The sequence below is a fragment of the Myotis nattereri genome (assembly GCF_964212035.1).
Source record: "Myotis nattereri genome assembly, chromosome: X".
NCBI classification, from domain to species: domain Eukaryota; kingdom Metazoa; phylum Chordata; class Mammalia; order Chiroptera; family Vespertilionidae; genus Myotis; species Myotis nattereri.
In genome coordinates this window covers 68,102,155-68,121,132 of record NC_138078.1, presented here as the reverse complement: position 1 = coordinate 68,121,132, position 18,978 = coordinate 68,102,155, and the positions used below count along the sequence as shown (strand labels likewise).

The 18,978-nt window shown below is 40.6% G+C and overlaps 1 protein-coding gene across 3 annotated transcripts in view; it reads right to left on the bottom strand.

Annotated features, from left to right (window-relative positions):
* The window catches only part of LOC308536156 (synaptotagmin-like protein 5), a 154,014-nt gene that overhangs the window by 101,922 nt on the left and 33,114 nt on the right, over positions 1-18,978 (bottom strand). For all 3 annotated transcript variants that reach the window (XM_081115219.1, XM_081115220.1, XM_081115218.1), the window contains one exon: positions 6,319-6,418. In XM_081115219.1, the coding sequence (XP_080971345.1) occupies positions 6,319-6,418 (100 nt within the window). The remainder of the gene's footprint in view (positions 1-6,318; positions 6,419-18,978) is intronic.

Genomic DNA, 18,978 nt, shown 5'->3' with positions numbered 1-18,978 from the left:
CGCCTGCAGCAGTAAGTGTAGCCACCCCCTCCCCATCTGCAGACCTCCAACATCACTTTTGTGCATCTCCAGCAAGCAGGTCTCCCGCATGCAGGTCTCCCAGGCACACCACTGCATACACTTCTCTTAGCAGTCACTGTGAGCCTCAGCTGGGAGTGATTTTGTACAGACACAAGCTCACTGCCCCCCAGTAGAAATTCTGAATTCCCTCTGCCTCAATAACTGCCTACACACACCCAGCTGCGCAACTTAAGCGCCAGGGCCCCTCAGCGCCAGGGCCCCTCAGAGTGCATCAGAGCTCAGCGCCAGCAAACTGCACTGCCACAGTTGCTCACTCCCCCTGAGCCCATCTATCCACAGGGCACTTTGGGGAAGGAGCGGTGAGTCTCTGCTGGGTCTGATCTTGGACTAATAGGGACACACTCCCCTGGGCAGTAGAAATTCTGAACTCACCAATCCTGGATACCTGCCCAAAGCGTGCCAGGGCCCTTCAGAGTGCTTCAGTGCACCTGCACTAGCAAACTCACTGCGAGTGCTCCTGTGTGCCGCCACGGGGAATGCAAGCCTATCCACCACAGGTGCATCAGGAAAATCTGAGTTTCCCCAACCCACAGCTGCAGAAATCTGGACACTACAGTTGCATGCTTTTGCAGTGTGCAGGTCTCCTAAGACCACCGCTCCACAGGCAGCCCTAGGGCCCCATTGCAAGCCCTGCTGGTCATGCACTTAAACAAACACGGGTGCACTTCTGGGCTGTAGAAACGCTGAATTCCCTCTTCTGGGATACCTGCCCACAGACACTACAATCCAGTGGCTTCAGTGCCAAGGTCCTTCAGAGTGTGTTAGTACACCTTTCTGGCAAATACACCACAGGTGCCTCTGTGAGCAGCCGCTGGAATCTCATGTATTCAACCATGGAGGCAGCAGCAAAAGTTGAGTCTACCCACCCCACAACTACAGAACTCTGGACACCACAGTCACGCTTTGCCAGAATGTAGGCTTCCTGAGCCCCACCACCTCAATAGACGGTTCCTGCACGCCACTGTGAGTCCCTGTGGGGCACGCGTGATTTCAACCAAGGGCATAAGACAGCAAAAATTAGAACACCCCCCTCCATGGCTGCTGACTTCTAAACACCTCAGTTGTGCCTTTCCAGCTCACAGGCCTACATCTAGAGGACCCAAATAGCCCAAGGAAGGAGCTACAGTAGACTACCAAGCCCAGGAGACCTGAGAGGTCACACCAGTAGCACCACACCCTAAAGAAACTGGGTAGCAGAGCAATCTGAGCAACAGTTAAAACATTACAGCAAAGCATGGGAAGACAATAAAGCAACCCACAAAGGAAAGAAAAAGAGAAATCACCAGAAAGGAAGTTAAATGAAATTGAGACTACTAACTTATCAGAGAAAGAATTCAGAGTAATGGTTATAAGGATGGTCAAACAGCTGGATGATAAACACACACAACTGAATGAGAATTATAAGGAGCTGAATGAGAATGTCACCAACATGAAAAGGAACCAAGAGGAAATGAAGAATGACAGAGCTGCAATAAAGAACACAATGGAAGGCTTAAACATCAGACTAGAAGAGGCTGAGGACCACATCAGCGAATTAGAAGACAAGGTAGGAAAAACAAACAAACACAGGAGCAACTGGAAAAACAATTTAAAAAGCAAGAGGAGAGCCTAAGGGAGCTTTGGGACAATGCAAAAACGGAACAACATTCGCTTAATAGGGGTGCCAGAAGGAGAGGAGTAGAAACAAGGAATAGACAACCTGTTTGAAGAAGTAATGACAGAAAACTTCCCTGATATTGGCAAGAAAAAAACTACACAAGTCCAAGAAGCACATAGAGTGCCAAACAAGGTGAACTCCAAAAGACCAACACCAAGACACATCATAATTAAACTGGCAAACACCAACAACAAAGTAAGAATCTTATAGGCTGCCAGAGAGAGACAGAAATTTACCTACGAGGGATCTCCTATTAGAATATCAGCTGACTTCTCCACAGAAACACACCAGGCAAGAAGGGAATGGAATGAAATATACAAAGAAACAAAGAGAGAGGACCCGAGTAAACAAAATCAGAAATGTAAGAGGTGAAGTAACAACTGACCCTACTGATATACAAAGGATTATCAAAAAATACTACGAACAACAACTCTACTGCAACAAACTGGACAACCTCAACGAAATGGGCACATTCCTAGAAAAATACAAGCTTCCAAAACTCAACCGGGAAGAATAAAAAAAACCTGAATAGGTCAACAACTACTGATGAAACTGAAAAAGTAATCAAAAAGCTTCCAGCAAACAAAAGCCCTGGACCAGATGGCTTCACAGGGAAGTTTTACCGAACATTCAAAGAAGAACTAAAGCCAATCCTTTTCAGACTATTCCAAAAAATTCAAGAGGAAGGCACACTTCCAAGCTCTTTCTATGAAGCCAGCAGTACCCTAATCCCAAAACCAGATAAAGACACCACAAAAAAGAGAATTACAGGCCAATATCCCTGATGAACATAGATGCTAAAATTCTCAACAAAATTCTAGCAAACTGGATCCAGCATTACATTAGAAAGATCATACACCATGACCAACTGGGATTCATTCCAGGAATGCAAGGTTGGTACAATATCCGCAAATCAATAAACGTGATATATCACATAAACAAGTTGAGAGACAAAAATCACATATCGATTGATGCAGAAAAGGCATTTGACAAAGTCCAAAGCCCATTTCTGATAAAAACACTCATCAAAGTGGGAATAGAGGGATCATACCTCAACATAATAAAAGCCTTATATGAAAAACCTACAGCCAACATCATACTCAATGGGCAAAAACTGAAACCATTCCCCTTAAGAACAGGAAAAGACAGGGATGCCCCCTCTCACCACTCCTGTTTGACATAGTACTGGAAGTGCTAGCCAAATCAATCAGACAAGAAGAAGAAATAAAAGGCATCCAAATTGGAAAGGAAGAAGTAAAATTGCTATTATTCGCTAATGACATGACACTGTACTTAGAAAACCCTAAAGACTCCATTAAAATTCATTTATTAGATGTAATAAATGAATTTGGCAATGTAGCAGCATACAAAATTAACGCCAAGAAATCTATGGCATTTTTATACCCCAATAGTGAACTTACAGAAAGAGAAATTAAAAAAAACAAACCCACTTACCGTTCCACCAAAAAAATTAAGGTACCTAGGAATAAACTTAACCAAGGAGGTAAAAGACCTCTACCCAGAAAACGACAGGACATTGAGAAAAGAGTTAGAGGAAGACAAACAGATCAAAGAACACATCATGTTCATGGATTGGTAGAATAAACATCATCAAAATGTCCATACTACCCAAAGCAATCAATGCACTCCCCATTAAAATACCAACAGCGTATTTCACAGATCTAGAAAGAACTCTCCAAAAATTCATCTGGAATAAAACAAAAAACAAAACCGAGTAGCTGCTGTGATTCTGAGAAAGAAGAACAAAGTAGGAGGGATCTCAATACCAGATATCAAAATGTATTACAAAGCCACTGTTCTCAAAACTTCCTTGTACTGGCACAAGAACAGACATATAGACCAATCGAATAGAATAGAGAACCCAGAAATTGACCCAAACCACTATGCTCAATTAATATTTGACAAAGGAGGCAAGAACATACAATGGAGTCAAGACAGTCTCTTCAATAAATAGTCCTGGGAAATTTGGTCAGACACATGCAAAAAATGAAACTAGACCACCAACTTACACCATACACAAAAATAAACTCAAAATGGATAAAGGATTTAAATGTACGACAGGAAACCATAAGATTATTAGAGGAATCCACAGGTAGCAAAATCTCAGATATATGCCAAAGGAATTTCTTCACTGACACAGCTCCCAGGGCAATGGAAACTAAAGGGAAAATAAACAAATGGGACTATACCAAAATAAAAAGCTTCTGCACAGCAAAAGAAACCATCAACAAAGCAACAAGAAAACCTACTGCATGGGAGAACATATTTGCCAATGATATCTCCGATAAAGGTTTAATCTCCAACATTTATAGGGAACTCATACAACTTAACAAAAGGAAGATAAACAACCCAATCAAAAAATGGGCAACGGACCTAAATAGACACTTTTTGAAAGAGGACATACATAAGGCTGAGAGACTTATGAAAACATGCTCAAAATCACTAATCATCTGAGAGATGTAAATCAAAACGACAATGAGGTACCATCTCACACCTGTCAGAATGGCTGTCATCAACAAATCAACAAATGAAAAATGCTGGCGAGGATGCAGAGAAAAAGGAACCCTCGTTCACTGCTGGTGGGAATGCAAACTGATGCAGCCACTGTGCAGAACAGTATGGAGTTTCCTCAAAAAACTAAAAATGGAACTTCCATTTGACCTAGTGATCCCACTTCCAGGAATATATCCCAAGAAACCAGAAACACCAATCAGAAAGAAAATATGGACTCTTATGTTCATAGCAGCACAATTTACAATCGCTAAGATTTGGAATCAGCCTAAGTGCCCATCAGAAGATGAGTGGATTAAAAAACTTTTGGCACATCTACACAATGGAATACTACGCTGCTGTAAAAAAGAAGGAACTCCTACCATTTGCAACAGCATGGATGGAGCTGGAGAGCATTATGCTAAGTGAAATAAGTCAGTCAGAGAAAGATAAATATCACATGCTCTCACTCATTTGTGGATTATAATGAACAATGTAAACCGATGAACAAAAACAGATGTAGAGACAGAGAAGCATTGATCAGATGCTGAAAACTCAGAGGGAAAGCAGGGGAGGGTGGGGGTGAGGGGGAAAGATCAACCAAAGGACTTGTATGCATGCATATAAGCATAAGTGATGGATGTGGACAACAGGACATGAGGGTGAGGGCAGGATTGGGGGGATGAGGGGACATTGGGGGGATAAGGACACATTTGTAATATCTTATTCAATAAAGGGGAAAAAAGTGTTAGGGGATGAAGTTTGTCCCATTTCCAGTTTTACCTGGTTTTTATTTGCCTAATTATTTTTGACATGTATTTTATAAGCTTAAAATTTAATATATCAATTCTTCAACTTCTCTGTCTTATTTTATTCATAATGAGAACTCACATATCCAGAAAAGTACTGACAGTGAGACATTTATGACCACCAAACTTCATAAAGTCAAGCCTAAGTGAAGAGATGAAAATGTAAATGTAAATATAGAAAGAACAGAAAGAAAATATTGCTCAGGTAGATTTTCCTTTTCCAGTAGAATTTATCCAAGGCCGCATGTCCATACACCCTCAAGCTTTCTGCTTGTTTTATTCAACTACCACCTAGGACTTGCTTCAGACTAACTGATTCCTGATCTTGGATTTGCATCTATACTGATTCCTTGCTGTTCCTGACATGATTAACCTTGGCTCCCTGCTTCCTGAATTTGCCATATCACTCTGTTTATCTATTCTCTATACTCTCAGCTCTGCTATCTTATTATGGTCACTGTATTAACCCTCAACCTATATTTATTCATTCTCATTTTTATCTTGATATTGCTTCCTGTTTCTGCACATGACCCCACTGACACATGCCCTCGCTTACCAACTTCCTGCTATGCTGGACATTGGATCCATCATTCTATCCACAAGATGCATAAGTTTCCCTGTTACTGACAATAATCTCTACATTCTAGTCTCCATGATTTTTCTTACCAGTCTAGATTGATCCAGGATGAGAAACAGTGTTATTACATGGAAGCCAATGGGGAAAAGTAATTTTTCTAGGATTGAGGCCTGCGTCATATCTTATCTAGGTCACTTTCTCTCATACACCGCAAATCTAACTCTGTATTTCCATTATTCATTAACCACATGCCTGTACTAGTATTTAGCCAAATTTTGAAATCTTAACAAGAAACAGCACATATTCATGTTACCAGAACAATGAGTGTGTTCAAAATGACCTGCTAAGTCAATGACAAACTTCTTTTTGTGGGGAGCTAGAAAAAAACAGTTTTCCCAAGGGTAAAATATATCTTTTGGACAAGATTTTTTGTGCCAGCTAAGATATAATTTTACTGGATCTTCTCTACTTAAGCTTCAACTTTAGCATCAGCAGAGAAATAAAGTAAGAGTGGTTTACATTGTTTCTTTTCCAAAAAGCTGTCAGGAAAGCAAAGAATATTATATTAATTTATTCAAATTTTACTTTTATAAAATATACATGCAAATTCTCTGTAGTTACTTCTAAACCAATGAGGTTGTGAACAGTATCACTAGGGTTACCATGAGAGACTATTTACTTACTTTTAGTGTTTCATTGAATTCCGGATTGATGCCAGTTCTGATTTTAGTCTTGCGCTTATTATTTCTAGACTTGTCAGGAAGAAGGTATGACTTGACATAACTGTAAATGATAAAAGATGAAAGTAATTATTGGGAAAAATCTACTTTGCAAAAAAAATACTCAGAGACTTCAGTGAATAAAAGAAGTAAAGAGAATTGGCCAGTAATTATAAGAGTCAGCCTGGCCTCTGTGGCTCAGTGGTTGAGTGCTGACCCATGAACCAGGAGTTTGTGGTTCAACCCCTGGTTAGGGCATATACCCTGAATTCAGGCTTAATCTCCAGTAGGGGGCATGCAGGAGGCAGCCAATCAATGATTCTCTCTCATCATTGATGTTTCTCTCTTTCTCCCTCTCCCTTCCTCTCTACGAAATCAATAAAAATATAGAAAATAAACATAAGAGACAGAACCAAAGAGAATATAGTCCACATAACAGATTATCGTAAAGACAACTCTGGGCCTTCAATAAAAGAGAAGTGGTAAAGAGTATGGGCTCTGGAGTCATGCCAGTTGGGTTTAAATCATTCCCTGCCTCATTAGTTTTGGTGAACTCAAGATTATACTAATGCTCTCTGTGCCTCAGTTTTCTCATCTGTAAAACTGGGACAATAACAATATCTAATTTATGATATTATTATTTGTGAGGATTAAGTCAGTTGATACATTTAAAGACCTGACATATTATATAACTCAAGAAGAAATATAATCTATTATTATGATTAGTAGTCTCACAAAATAGTATGGGGTTATATTCCTCTATTCATATGTCAGGAGTTCTGATTAGTGCTCTCAATGGTAATGGGTGAATAAAGAAAAATGGTGAAAAGGAAGAAATAAAAAATAACAACCTAGGTCAGAATAGCAATTCACCCAACAACTTGTGTTGAACTATCTCAGCAACCTCCTGAAGCAGGGGCATCATGACAGACACAGAAATGTATAAGATGTACAACATTCTACCAGAGTTCTGAAGCACATGAACTGGGGCTTTAGATGACCCCTTTCCATGTTAGTCTAAATGATTATATTTGTCCTGAAGCCTTCTGATATTGAACTGAGGAAGTAGGTGGACAATTTGTACTCAGTTTCCATTGACTTGTCTGTCTTAAAATACTTGGAAACAGCTTGGTTGCATTGTTTATTGAACCTAGGTCACCTAATATATAAAAAGGGGGGTCACATAGCTAGCCTGAGAGTGTGCTATCCTTAGAAATGCCTGCTTATAAGGTTGGTGCTTGGCTGGAATCTGGGAACTTGGATTTCAGAAAGATTCTTATCAGTCCCAGAACAGATATAGTTTTGTTACTGTGACTAAGCTATAAAAACAATGACTGATGCTGAACATCTGCTTTTATTCTGGGAAACTGGCAATTTTGGTATGTGACCAGTTGAGTCTCTAAATGGGCTTCCCTGGCGGACAACATTGCCCAATGTCACAACCTGTTGCTAGAGGAATTAAATGTATCCTGTGTAGTCACTGGATGAGAACACTTGTAAGCTTAAGCCTGGTTTCTTCAAAACTGCATCACATATACCTCTTTTCTTTGCTGATTATAACTACATATGGAGTGCTATGGGTCCTCCTAATGAATCATCAAACACAGCAGTGGTCTTTGCAATACCTGATACATTTTTATATCCAGCTCCCCTCCAAAGTGTCGTGGTCCACACCTACCCTTGAAGACTGATTCCTGGAATCCCATGAGCTTCAAAATTGCCCCTTTGATTTGTTCAAATGGGCTAACAGTTTGGTAATTTTCTCTGAAGTATGCCCCAGAACAAAAATTAACTCTCATGCATCCTGGGGTATGCCAATGTGTCAGCCTACTATTTCAAAGAGCTGCCTCTGCCTAAACAATAAATATGTCAGTCCTAAATCATGTTGAGTAATAGCTTCTTAACAATCAGGTAACTATAGACAAAAGCATTACAGATGAACTTTGAACATTTAGAAGTGTGACATTGGAGGAAAGTGACAATCAACCTTCAGAAGAATGCTAAGAATCTCCTGAAAAGTGACATCAGAGGAATGGCAGCATGATAGTGCACCTTGTCTTCTCCTCCTGAAATTTAAACAAGTTAGCCAACTATAATTCAACAAACAAATCCCTGCTCAACACTGACACATGCCTGAGAAATCTGGGCATTGAAACATTTAAAGGTGGGTAACCTGGAATAAGTGGGGAGAGGAAAAGGGAGGAAAGCACAGATGGCCCATAGATGCAGCCCTGCAGCCAGAAGCTTGTGGCCTGGCTGGGAATAGGAGAAATATGGCAACAGCAGGCACTTCCTTCAACTAGGAGGAACAGAGAGCTGCAGGGAGCAGCCCAGTACAGTGAGCAGTGAGGAAGCAAACAGTGTCTGAGTCAGCAGACTTCTGACAGAACATGAGGTTCTGCCATGCAGTTTCTAATGTTGAGCTGGTTGCTGGTGTTTCAGACAAAGAAATGGAACCACAGAGCCCCTCTGTCACTTGGACTCCCAAAACTTGCCTCCCATTGACCTTGGAGTCAAGTCCAGGAGCATATTATCTGTAAACCAAGAGCTGTTGCAGTAGAACTGCTGTTTCCCTCTGTGATGGATCCCCATTGCAGTGAGGGCAAAACAAAGCCCACCCCGAATCAGAGTGGCTGTACTGTTTCACAGAAGCTGTGGAGGTCAAGACTGGAAGATCACAGAGATAAAATCTTGTGATTCAGTGCCATCCACTGGAAAATAGCAGAAAGACCTCTTCAAAGAAAGCTGCTATACAGAAGGTCATTAATATAGACAGATATTCATGCCTAGGCAAAGGAGAATAGCAAATACTATGAATAACCACAGTAATGAGGATGATCAGAAAGAAAATGAAAAATCCTCAGAAAGCAAGTTAGAACACATGGAAGTATGTTATATAAATGACAAAGATTTCAAGATTGAAGCTCCGAAAATATTCAATGAGATGCAAAAAAATACAGATGGGCAATTCAGTGCACTCAGAAAACAAATCAATGAACAAAATGAGTACTTTATTAAAGAGATTGAAACTTTAAAAAGAACCAATCAGGTTCAGCTGGAGTGGCTCAGTGGCCGAGCATTGACCTGTGGACTGAAGTGTCCCAGGTTAGATTCCAGTCAAGGGCACATGCCCGGGTTACAGGCTTGATCCCCAGTAGGGGGCATGCAGGAGGTATCATTGATATTTCTATCTCTGTCCCTCTTCTTTCCTCTCCGAAATCAATAAAAATATATTAGAAAAAAAGAACCAATCAGAAATCCTGGAAATGAAGCATGCAATTAAGGAGATTAAGAGTGAACTACTTGGGGGAGAAAAAATGGTGGCTGAATAGTCAGACTATTGTGCACCTCGTCCTAGGGCCAGACTGTAAATACAACTAAATTGGACAATATTCACCTGGAATTACTAACTGAGGTCCAGCTGAGGAGGAGACATATCAAGGAAGGACAGAAAATACCTGGAGATTGGTAGGAAGGGTGAGGTCATGAGGGTAGCTGACTCAGCTTTCACAGGTGGCAGGCCAATGGGCCAAGAGTGAGGAGGGAGCTCCCAGCTATGGGAGGGTCAGTTCCCTCAGAGGATAGAGGCCTGGAACACAGGCTGAGATCCACAGGATGGAGCACCAGAATCGAGACCAGCAGCTTATGTTGAAAGGCCACAGGGTTGCTGGTTGTGGTGAGTCTGGAGGCAGTAAACCAGAACCAGTTGGAGAGAAAGATGCAGTTTTTATTATTGTTGTTTTGTTTTTTTAAACTCAGAGCAAAGGAGTTTTTATTTGCATATACTCACCCAAGGCTTTGGTGCAGGGAGGGAGATGGAGACTCAAGGTGCCTAAGTATGGGAAGCATTGTGGGGAGATGTGGAAAAGCAGCAGCCAGGAGTATTTGGTCATAAGCCTTCAAACCAAAACAGCCAGTTTTCCTGAGAGGAGCTAGCTGCTTCCAGTAGCCTCAGGGAAGGAAAAAAAAAACTATCCTAGATGATTCAGCCTGTCCCATCCTCAGGATCCCTGCATTGTTGTATCTTTTTTCTTTTATTTCTTTTTGTCCCTTTTAAAATTAATCTTTATGTATCTGCTTTACTGATTTGTTATTATTCTAGTCTCTGTTGTTTTGTTCATATATCTAATTTTCTTTTTCCATTTTCTTACTCATTTTTTTTCTCTTTTCTTCACTACTCATTTTTTTTTCTTTTCTTTCTCTCATTTCTTGTCTTGAGTTTTTTCATTCCCCAACCCCCTTTTCTTATTTTAGGACTATCTACTTTCTCCTCTATTTTCCTTTTCCATTTTCTCTCTTTTTTGACCTCTCCTTCCTCCTTTATTTTAAACCATTTTCCTTCCCTGAATCCCCTAATACTTTATATTATTTTATTTAGTTCAGATCTGAATCTACATATTCCTTCCTCCCCACTTTTTTTTAAAAAAATATTTCTTTACTGATTTATTATTATTTTTTAATTAAATCTTTATTGTTCAGATTATTACAGTTGTTCTTTATTTCCCCCCATAACTACCCTCCACCTGGTTCCCACCCTACCCTCTGCTCTAATCCCCTCATTGTCCTCATCCATAGGTGTACAATTTTTGTCCAGTCTCTTCCCGCATCCTCCACACCCCTTTCCCCCCTGAGAATAGTCAGTCCACTCCCTTTCTATGCCCCTGATTCTATTATAATCACCAGTTTATTCTGCTCATCAGATTATTTATTCACTTGATTTTTAGATTCACTTGTTGATAGATGTGTATTTGTTGTTCATAATTTGTATCTTTACCTTTTTCTTCTTCTTCCTCTTCTAAAAGGATACCTTTCAGCATTTCATATAATCCTGGTTTGGTGGTGATGAACTCCTTTAGCTTTTTCTTGTCTGTGAAGCTCTTTATCTAACCTTCAATTCTGAAGGATAGCTTTTCTGGGTAAAGTAATCTTGGTTGTAGGTTCTTGCTATTCATCACTTTGAATATTTCTTGCCATTCCCTTCTGGCCTGCAAAGTTTCTGTTGAGAAATAAGCTGACACTCTTGGTGCACCCCTTTATGGGCTTTGTTCACAGTCTTGTTGTAGTTAAGTCTTGATTGTTGTAGGTATCACTGGGAGGAATTGACCTCCAGGACAATTGGCTGTGAGAATCAGCTGTGTCTTCAGTGAGAGAGCTTCTGTGCTGGAGATATCCTTCTGTGGCAAGACTTGCTTCAGTGGGGCTTTGATGCTCACTGAGTCTGCCCCCTGAGTGTGTCCCTTATGGATCTGAGGAGTTGTAATCTGGATGGTCCCACTCTGACTACTGGGTACACTGGCTCTTGGATCTCTAAGGAGGTGCTAATTTAGCCTCTGCCTGAGACTACCCAGCAGGAGCTATGGAGAGATCTGCAGATTTCTCTTCTTTGTTTGGGGTTTGGAGGTGCCCAGATGAGGCTCAGCTGTGAAGCAATGCAAGCTGCTGTGGGGTCTTGGGCCTTCTTTTGGATGTTCTGGGTCTCTCTGACCCAGCTGCAGTTTGTTAGGTAATTTTAGAATGCAAAGGGCCAGGCCCTTTCATATGCAAAAGCCTCTGCACACAACTTGGATGGGGCAGGGTCTCAGGGAATCAACAAGTTGGAGCAAACAGCTATGGCTGATCCTCAGCCCTGCCTTAAGAGGCCTCTGGTCTCAGTGTCCTGGTGATCACAGGAAGCACCTCTGAGAGAAAGCCGCCCTCGAGTTCTGCCAGATGCCAGGTAGTTCAGTTTCTCCCCGTATGTGTCTGGGTCCCCAGAGACTCGCCTGGAACTGGAGTTCAGAGCAGTTGGGAACTTGAGACTCCTGCCCAATTGAAAAAAAACAACAACTGCATCCTCAGTTGCCAGCCCTTTCTGCCTGTGCCTCCGTAACTCTGCACTTTACTTCTGTACCTCCTCTAAGTCTCAGCGTGCTTTTCTCTTTCCTTCTAGTTGTAGAATGTCCACTCAGCCAGCCTTCCTGTGGTTCTGGATGATGTCCGTTTTGTCTTTTAGTTGTATTTTTGGTGTGGTTGTGCGAGGCAGCAATTTCCGGTGTTTACCTATGCTGCCACCTTGGTTTCTCCTCTTTACTGATTTTTTAGAGAGAGAAGAAGCAAGAGGGATAGAGAGATATAAACATCAATGAGAGAGAAACATCATCGATTGGTTGCCTCCTGAACACCCCCAAAGGGGATCAAGCCCACAACCCTGGCATGTGCTCTGACTGGGAATCGAACAAGTGGCCTCTTAGTTCTTGGGTCAATGCTCAACCACTGAGAAACATGGGAAAAGCATTTTGTTTTTTTTGTTTGTGATTTGTTTTGTTTTCTTCTCATACATTTTCTTTATTTTTTCATCATTCTTGCTCTATATTCTCTTTCTTAATTTTCTCTTCTCAGGAGGTTGTTTTTGTTGTTACTGTGTGGGTCTTGTGTATATTTTTGTTTTGTTTCTTCTGTTTCATGTTTTGTTGTGTTATATTTTGTTCTGGTCTGTCAGCACCTTGACAATAGCTTGCACAATGTGGTTGGGGGTAAGTCACATATTCATCCTGAGAGAAGACTCCATCAACAAAGGGGACAATGATAGTCAAGACCTAACTACAACAGGATAACCCAAATAAATCAGTAAGGGGATTTCCTAGAGCACCCATTTCAGGATATTTAAGAGACTGCACCAATGGGGCCTACAAGAGAGCTACTACATAAGAGCACCCCACAAAGTCCGGAAGACATAGAAGTTTGATCTAATACATAGAAAAACAAAACAAAGGGACAGTAAAAATGGGGAAACAAACAAACAAACAAAAAAACACCCCTGAAATGAAAGAAAAGGAAGAATCACCAGAAAAGGAATGAAATGAAATGGAGACAAGTTACTTTTCACATAAAGATTTAAGAGTAATGGTAATAAGGGTGCTCAAGCAATCAGTGAGAACAACAAAAGACTTAATGAGAATTATAAAGGACTTAATGAGAACTCCACCAATATGAAAATAAATGTTGAAATAAGAAATAAGAATCAATTGCAAATGAGGAATGACATAGGTAAATAAAGAACACCCTGGAAGGATTCAACAATAGACTAGAAGAAACCAGGGGCCAAATTAGCTAATTAGAAGACGAGGCAGGAAAGAACACCCATTCAGAGCATCAAATAGAAAAAAAAATTAAAAAGCAGGAGCTTTGGGACAACATGAAACATAACAACATTCATATGATAGGGGTACCAGAAGGAGAAGAATCTGAAAGGAATAGAGAACCAGATTGAAGATTAATGGCAGAAAATTTCCCTAACATGGTGAAGAAATAAGTCACTTAATTTCAGGAAACACAGAGAGTCCCAATCAATATGAACTCCAAAAGACACAAACCTAAGCACATAGTAATTAAAATGGCACATATTAAATACAAAGGAAGAATATTAAAGGCTGCAATAGAGACAGAAAGTTAACTACAAGGGAGCTTCCATTATACTGACAGCTGACTTCTCAATAGAAACACTTCAAGCCAGAGGGAATGGCATGAAGTATACAAAGTAATGAAAACCAAGGGACTGAACCCAAGACTACTTGATCCAGCTAGGCTATCATTCAAAATCAAAGTTGAAATAAAGAGCTTTTCAGACAAAAAAGGCTTAAATTGTGAACTATCACCAAACCAACACTGCAAGAAATGCTAAAGGGACTATTGAAAGGAGAAGAAAGAGAGAGAGAAGAACACAGGCATAAAGCATAAGAATGGTGATAAATATGTACCTATCAATAATATTCTTAAATATAAATGGTTTGCATGCTCCAATAAAAAGATATAGGGTAGATTAATGGATGAGAAAACATGACCCACATATATACTGTCTACCAGACCCACCTCAGACCAAAAGATTCATAAAGAATGAAAGTTAAGGAATAGGAAAAATATTTTAGGCAAATGGAAATGAAAAAAAAATGGTTGGGGTAGCAATACTCATATCTGACAAAATAGACTTTAAAGTGAAAGCCATAAAGAGAGATGATGAAGGCCACTTTATGATTGTAAAGGGACCAATACAACAAGAAGATATAACCTTGGCAAACATATATGTACCCAACATAAGTGCATCCAAATATATTAAAACAACTCACTAGATCAGATGGACTTAATTGAAATCTTCAGAACATTTCACACCAAAGCTATACAATATACATTATTCTCAGGTGCACATGGGACAGTTTCAAAGATAGACCAAATTTTAGGACACAAAGTAAGTCTCTACAAATTCAAGAAAATTGAAAACATATCAACCATCTTCTCAGATCACAATGACATGAAATGAAAAATAAACTACAATAAAAACATTAAAAAACATGCATACACATGGAAGCCAAAGAGCATGTTATTAAACAAGGAATGAGTTACAAAAGAGATCAAGGAGAAATAAAAAAGTTCCTGGGAACAAATGAAAAGGAATACACAGCAACACAAAATTTATGGGAAACAGGAAAAGCATTTTCGACGTTGAAATTCATAGCCTCAAAAAACAAGAACAAAATATAATTAATAATAAATTTTTAAAAACTAAAACTTAAAAAAATAGAAAGAGAACAGCAATAAAAACCCAAAGGAGAAGGAATGAAATAATTAAGATCAGAGCAGAAATAAATGACATATTTCACAGAACTAGAACAAACACTTCAAAAATTTATATGGAACCAAAAAAAGTAGCCTGAATATCTTTCTTGAGAAAGAAGAACAAAATTGAAGAAATCAGAAAAAGAGAACCAAGATGACGGCATAGGTTAACGCCAGAGATTGCTGCCTTGAACAAACAAATCAAAACACACCTAAAAGACGGAACGGACATCATCCAGAACCACAGGAAGGATGGCTGAGTGGAAATTCTACAACTAGGAGGAAAGAGAATATCATACCCAGACTCAGAGGAGGCGCAGTGCTGAAGTAAAATACTCAGGTGCAGAGTGCACACGACCGGGCTGGCAGCGGAGGACACGGTTGGTGCTTTCAATTGGGAAGGAGTCTCAGATTCTGAGCTCCAGATCTGGGCGAGTCTCTAGGGACCCAGACTCAAACGGGAGAAGCGGGACTGTCTGGCTTCAGTCGGAACTCAAAGGCAGCTTTCTCTCCGAGGTTTGCAGCGGTTGCTGGGACTCTGTGAGGCAGAGCCTTTAGGGACGGAACTGAGAGCCACCATAACTGCTCTCTCCGGCCCACCCTGTTGATCCTGAGCCCGTGCGACCCACCCTGCCCAAGCCCTGCGCAGAGCCATTTGCCAGATAGCCTCAGGCAAAGGCTAGATTAGCACCTCCCTAGAGGACAGAAGTTTTCCCACTGCAGACACAGCTGATTCTCACAGCCAGCTGGCCTGGAGGTCAAATCCCCCCAGTATTAACTACAACAATCAAGGCTTAACTATAGGAGGACTGCATACAAAGACCACTAGGGGGTGCACCAAGAAAGCATAAAAAATGCGGAGACAAAGAAACAGGGCAAAACTGTCAATGGAGGATATTCAGTTCAGAACCACACTTTTAAGGTCTCTCAAGAACTGTCTAGAAGTCGCTGATAAACTTAATGAGATCCTCAACAAATCTAATGAGACCCTCGATGTTATGATAAAGAACCAACTAGAAATTAAGCATACACGGACTGAAATAATGAATATTATACAGACTCCCAATAGCAGACCAGAGGAGCGCAAGAATCAAGGCAAAGATTTGAAATGCGAAGAAGCTAAAAACACCCAACCGGAAAAGCAAAATGAAAAAAGAATCTGAAAATATGAAGATAGTGTAAGGAGCCTCTGGGACAGCTTCAAGCGTACCAATATCAGAATTATAGGGGTGCCAGAAGATGAGAGAGAGCAAGATATTGAAAACCTATTTGAAGAAATAATGACAGAAAACTTCCCCTACCTGGTGAAAGAAATAGACTTACAAGTCCCGGAAGCACGGAGAACCCCAAACAAAAGGAATCCAAAGAGGACCACACCAAGACACATCCTAATTAAAATGCCAAGAGCAAAAGACAAAGAGAGACTCTTAAGAGCAGCAAGAGAAAGAAACTCAGTTACCTACAAGGGAGTACCCATACGACTGTCAGCTGATTTCTCAACAGAAACTTTGCAGGCCAGAAGGGAATGGCAAGAAATATTCAAAGTGATGAATACCAAGAACCTACAACCAAGATTACTTTATCCAGCAAAGCTATCATTCAGAACTGAAGGTCAGATAAAGAGCTTCACAGATAAGGAAAAGTTAAAAGAGTTCATCACCACCAAACCAGTATTATATGAAATGCTGAAAGGTATCCTTTAAGAAGAGGAAGAAGAAGAAAAAGGTAAAGATACAAATTATGAACAACAAACATGCATCTATCAACAAGTGAGTCTAAGAATTAAGTGAATAAATAATCTGATGATCATAATAGAATCAGGGACATAAAAAGGGAATGGACTGACTATTCTTGGGGAGAAAGGGGTGTGGGAGATGCGGGAAGAGACTGGACAAAAATCGTGCACCTATGGATGAGGACAGTGGGTGGGGAGTGAGGGCGGATGGTGGGGCGGGAACTGGGAGGAGGAGAGTTATGGGGGAAAAAAAGAGGAACAAATGTAATAATCTGAACAATAAAGATTTAATTAAGAAAAAAAAAAGAAAACAACAAAAAATGTCCATCGATTGGGGACAGAGTAAATGTGTTATGTTCTCTCTTATAATAAAGTTTTATGCAACTCTCAAAAAAAATTGAAGAAATCACTATATCAGATATCGAGTTATACTACAAAGCCACTGTAATCAAAACAGCCAGGTACTAGCAAAAGAACAGGCATATAGATCAATGAAACAGAACAGAGAACCCAGAAATCAACCAAAGTCAACATGCTCAATTAATATTTGACAAAGAAGGCAAGAGCATACAGTGGAGTAAAGACAGTCTCTTCAATAAATGGTGTTGGATACTTGGATAGGTTCCTTTAAAAAATGAAAATAAACCACAAACTCACACCATACAGAAGAATAAGCTCAAAATGGATAAACAAATGTCAATAATGAAACCATAAAAATCCTAAAGGAAACCATTGGCAGCAAAATCTCAGACATCTCTTAGAGCAATATGTTTATTGATATATATCCTAGGGTAAAGGAAGCTAATGAGAAAAATAAACTAACTGGACTACATCAAAATAACAAGTTCTGCACTGAAAAATAAACTATCAACAAAATGAAAAGAGAGCCCAGTGCATGTAGTTGCCAATGATATATCTGATAAGGGGTTAATTTCCAAAATATATAAGGAACTCATACAACTTAACAGGAAAGACAAACAATCCAATTTAAAAAATGTACAAAAGACCTAAATAGACACTTCTCCAAAGAGGACATACAGATGGCCAAGAAACATATCAAAAAATGCTCAGTCACTGATAATCAGAGAGATGCTAATTAAAATGACAATGAGGTGTCACTTCACACCTGTCAAAATAGCTACCATAAACAAATGACAAGCGCTGGTGAGGATGTGGAGTAAAGAGAACCCTAGTACACTGCTGTTGGGAATGCAGACTGGTGCAACCATTATGGCAAACAGTAGAGTTTCCTCAAAAAAATTAAATATAGAGCCACCATTTGTCCCAGTGATCTCACTTCTAGAGATATATCCTAAGAAACCTGAAATACCAATCAGAAAGAAAATATGGACCCCTATTTTCATAGCAGTGCAATTTACAATAGCTAAGATCTGTAAACAGCCCAAATGCCCATTAGTAGATGAGTGGATAAGAAAGCTGTGGTACATTTATACCATGGAATACTATGCAGCAGTAAAAAAGAATATCTTACCTTTTGAGATAACATGGAGAGACCTGGAGAGTATCATGCTAAGTGAAATAAGTCAGTAAGAGTAAGAAAAGTATCACATGATAGCATCATATCTGGAATCCTATATAATAAAAGCCTAATATGCAAATTGTCCCCTCAACCAGGAATTCTGCTGGGAGTTGACCACTTGCTATGATGTACACTGACCACCAGAGGGAGGCACAGAACACGGCAGGCGGTGCTGGCAGCAGGTGGCAGTGGAGGTGCTGCAGGCCCCTATGGGCCCCAATGAGAGTGGGACCGGGACAGGATGGTGGAGCATGTGAGTGATGCCAGGCCAAGGCAGGTGCGAGCCAATGGTCGCCAGGCAGGGGCCCATTGCCCCGCCAATCCAATTGCCCTGCTGACACTGGGCTCTCAAGGCTGAGGGAACCATGCGGGGGCACAATACCTTGCCAATCCAATCACAGGGTGACCAGTGGTGGCAGCAGGGGACGGGGCTGTCGATTTGCTCCCTCAGCACTGATTGGTGGGGTGATCAAGCCCCACAGGCAGCAATGAGCAGCAGTGGAGGGGGGCAGGCAGCCAGGGGAAGGGAGTACCCAGCTGGCAGCCACTAGGGACCCTACCAGTGCACGAATTTTGTGAACTGGGCTTCTAAGTAATAAAATAAAGTGATGAATGGAGTAGATCCAGAGATATAGAAGTATGTAACAGAGTGCGGAATCTCGGAGAGAAGTTGGGGGAGAGTCAGTGGGTGGGAGGTAATCAACCAAGGACCTTGTATGCATACATGCATGGCCTTTGGACACAGACAATGGGGCAGTGA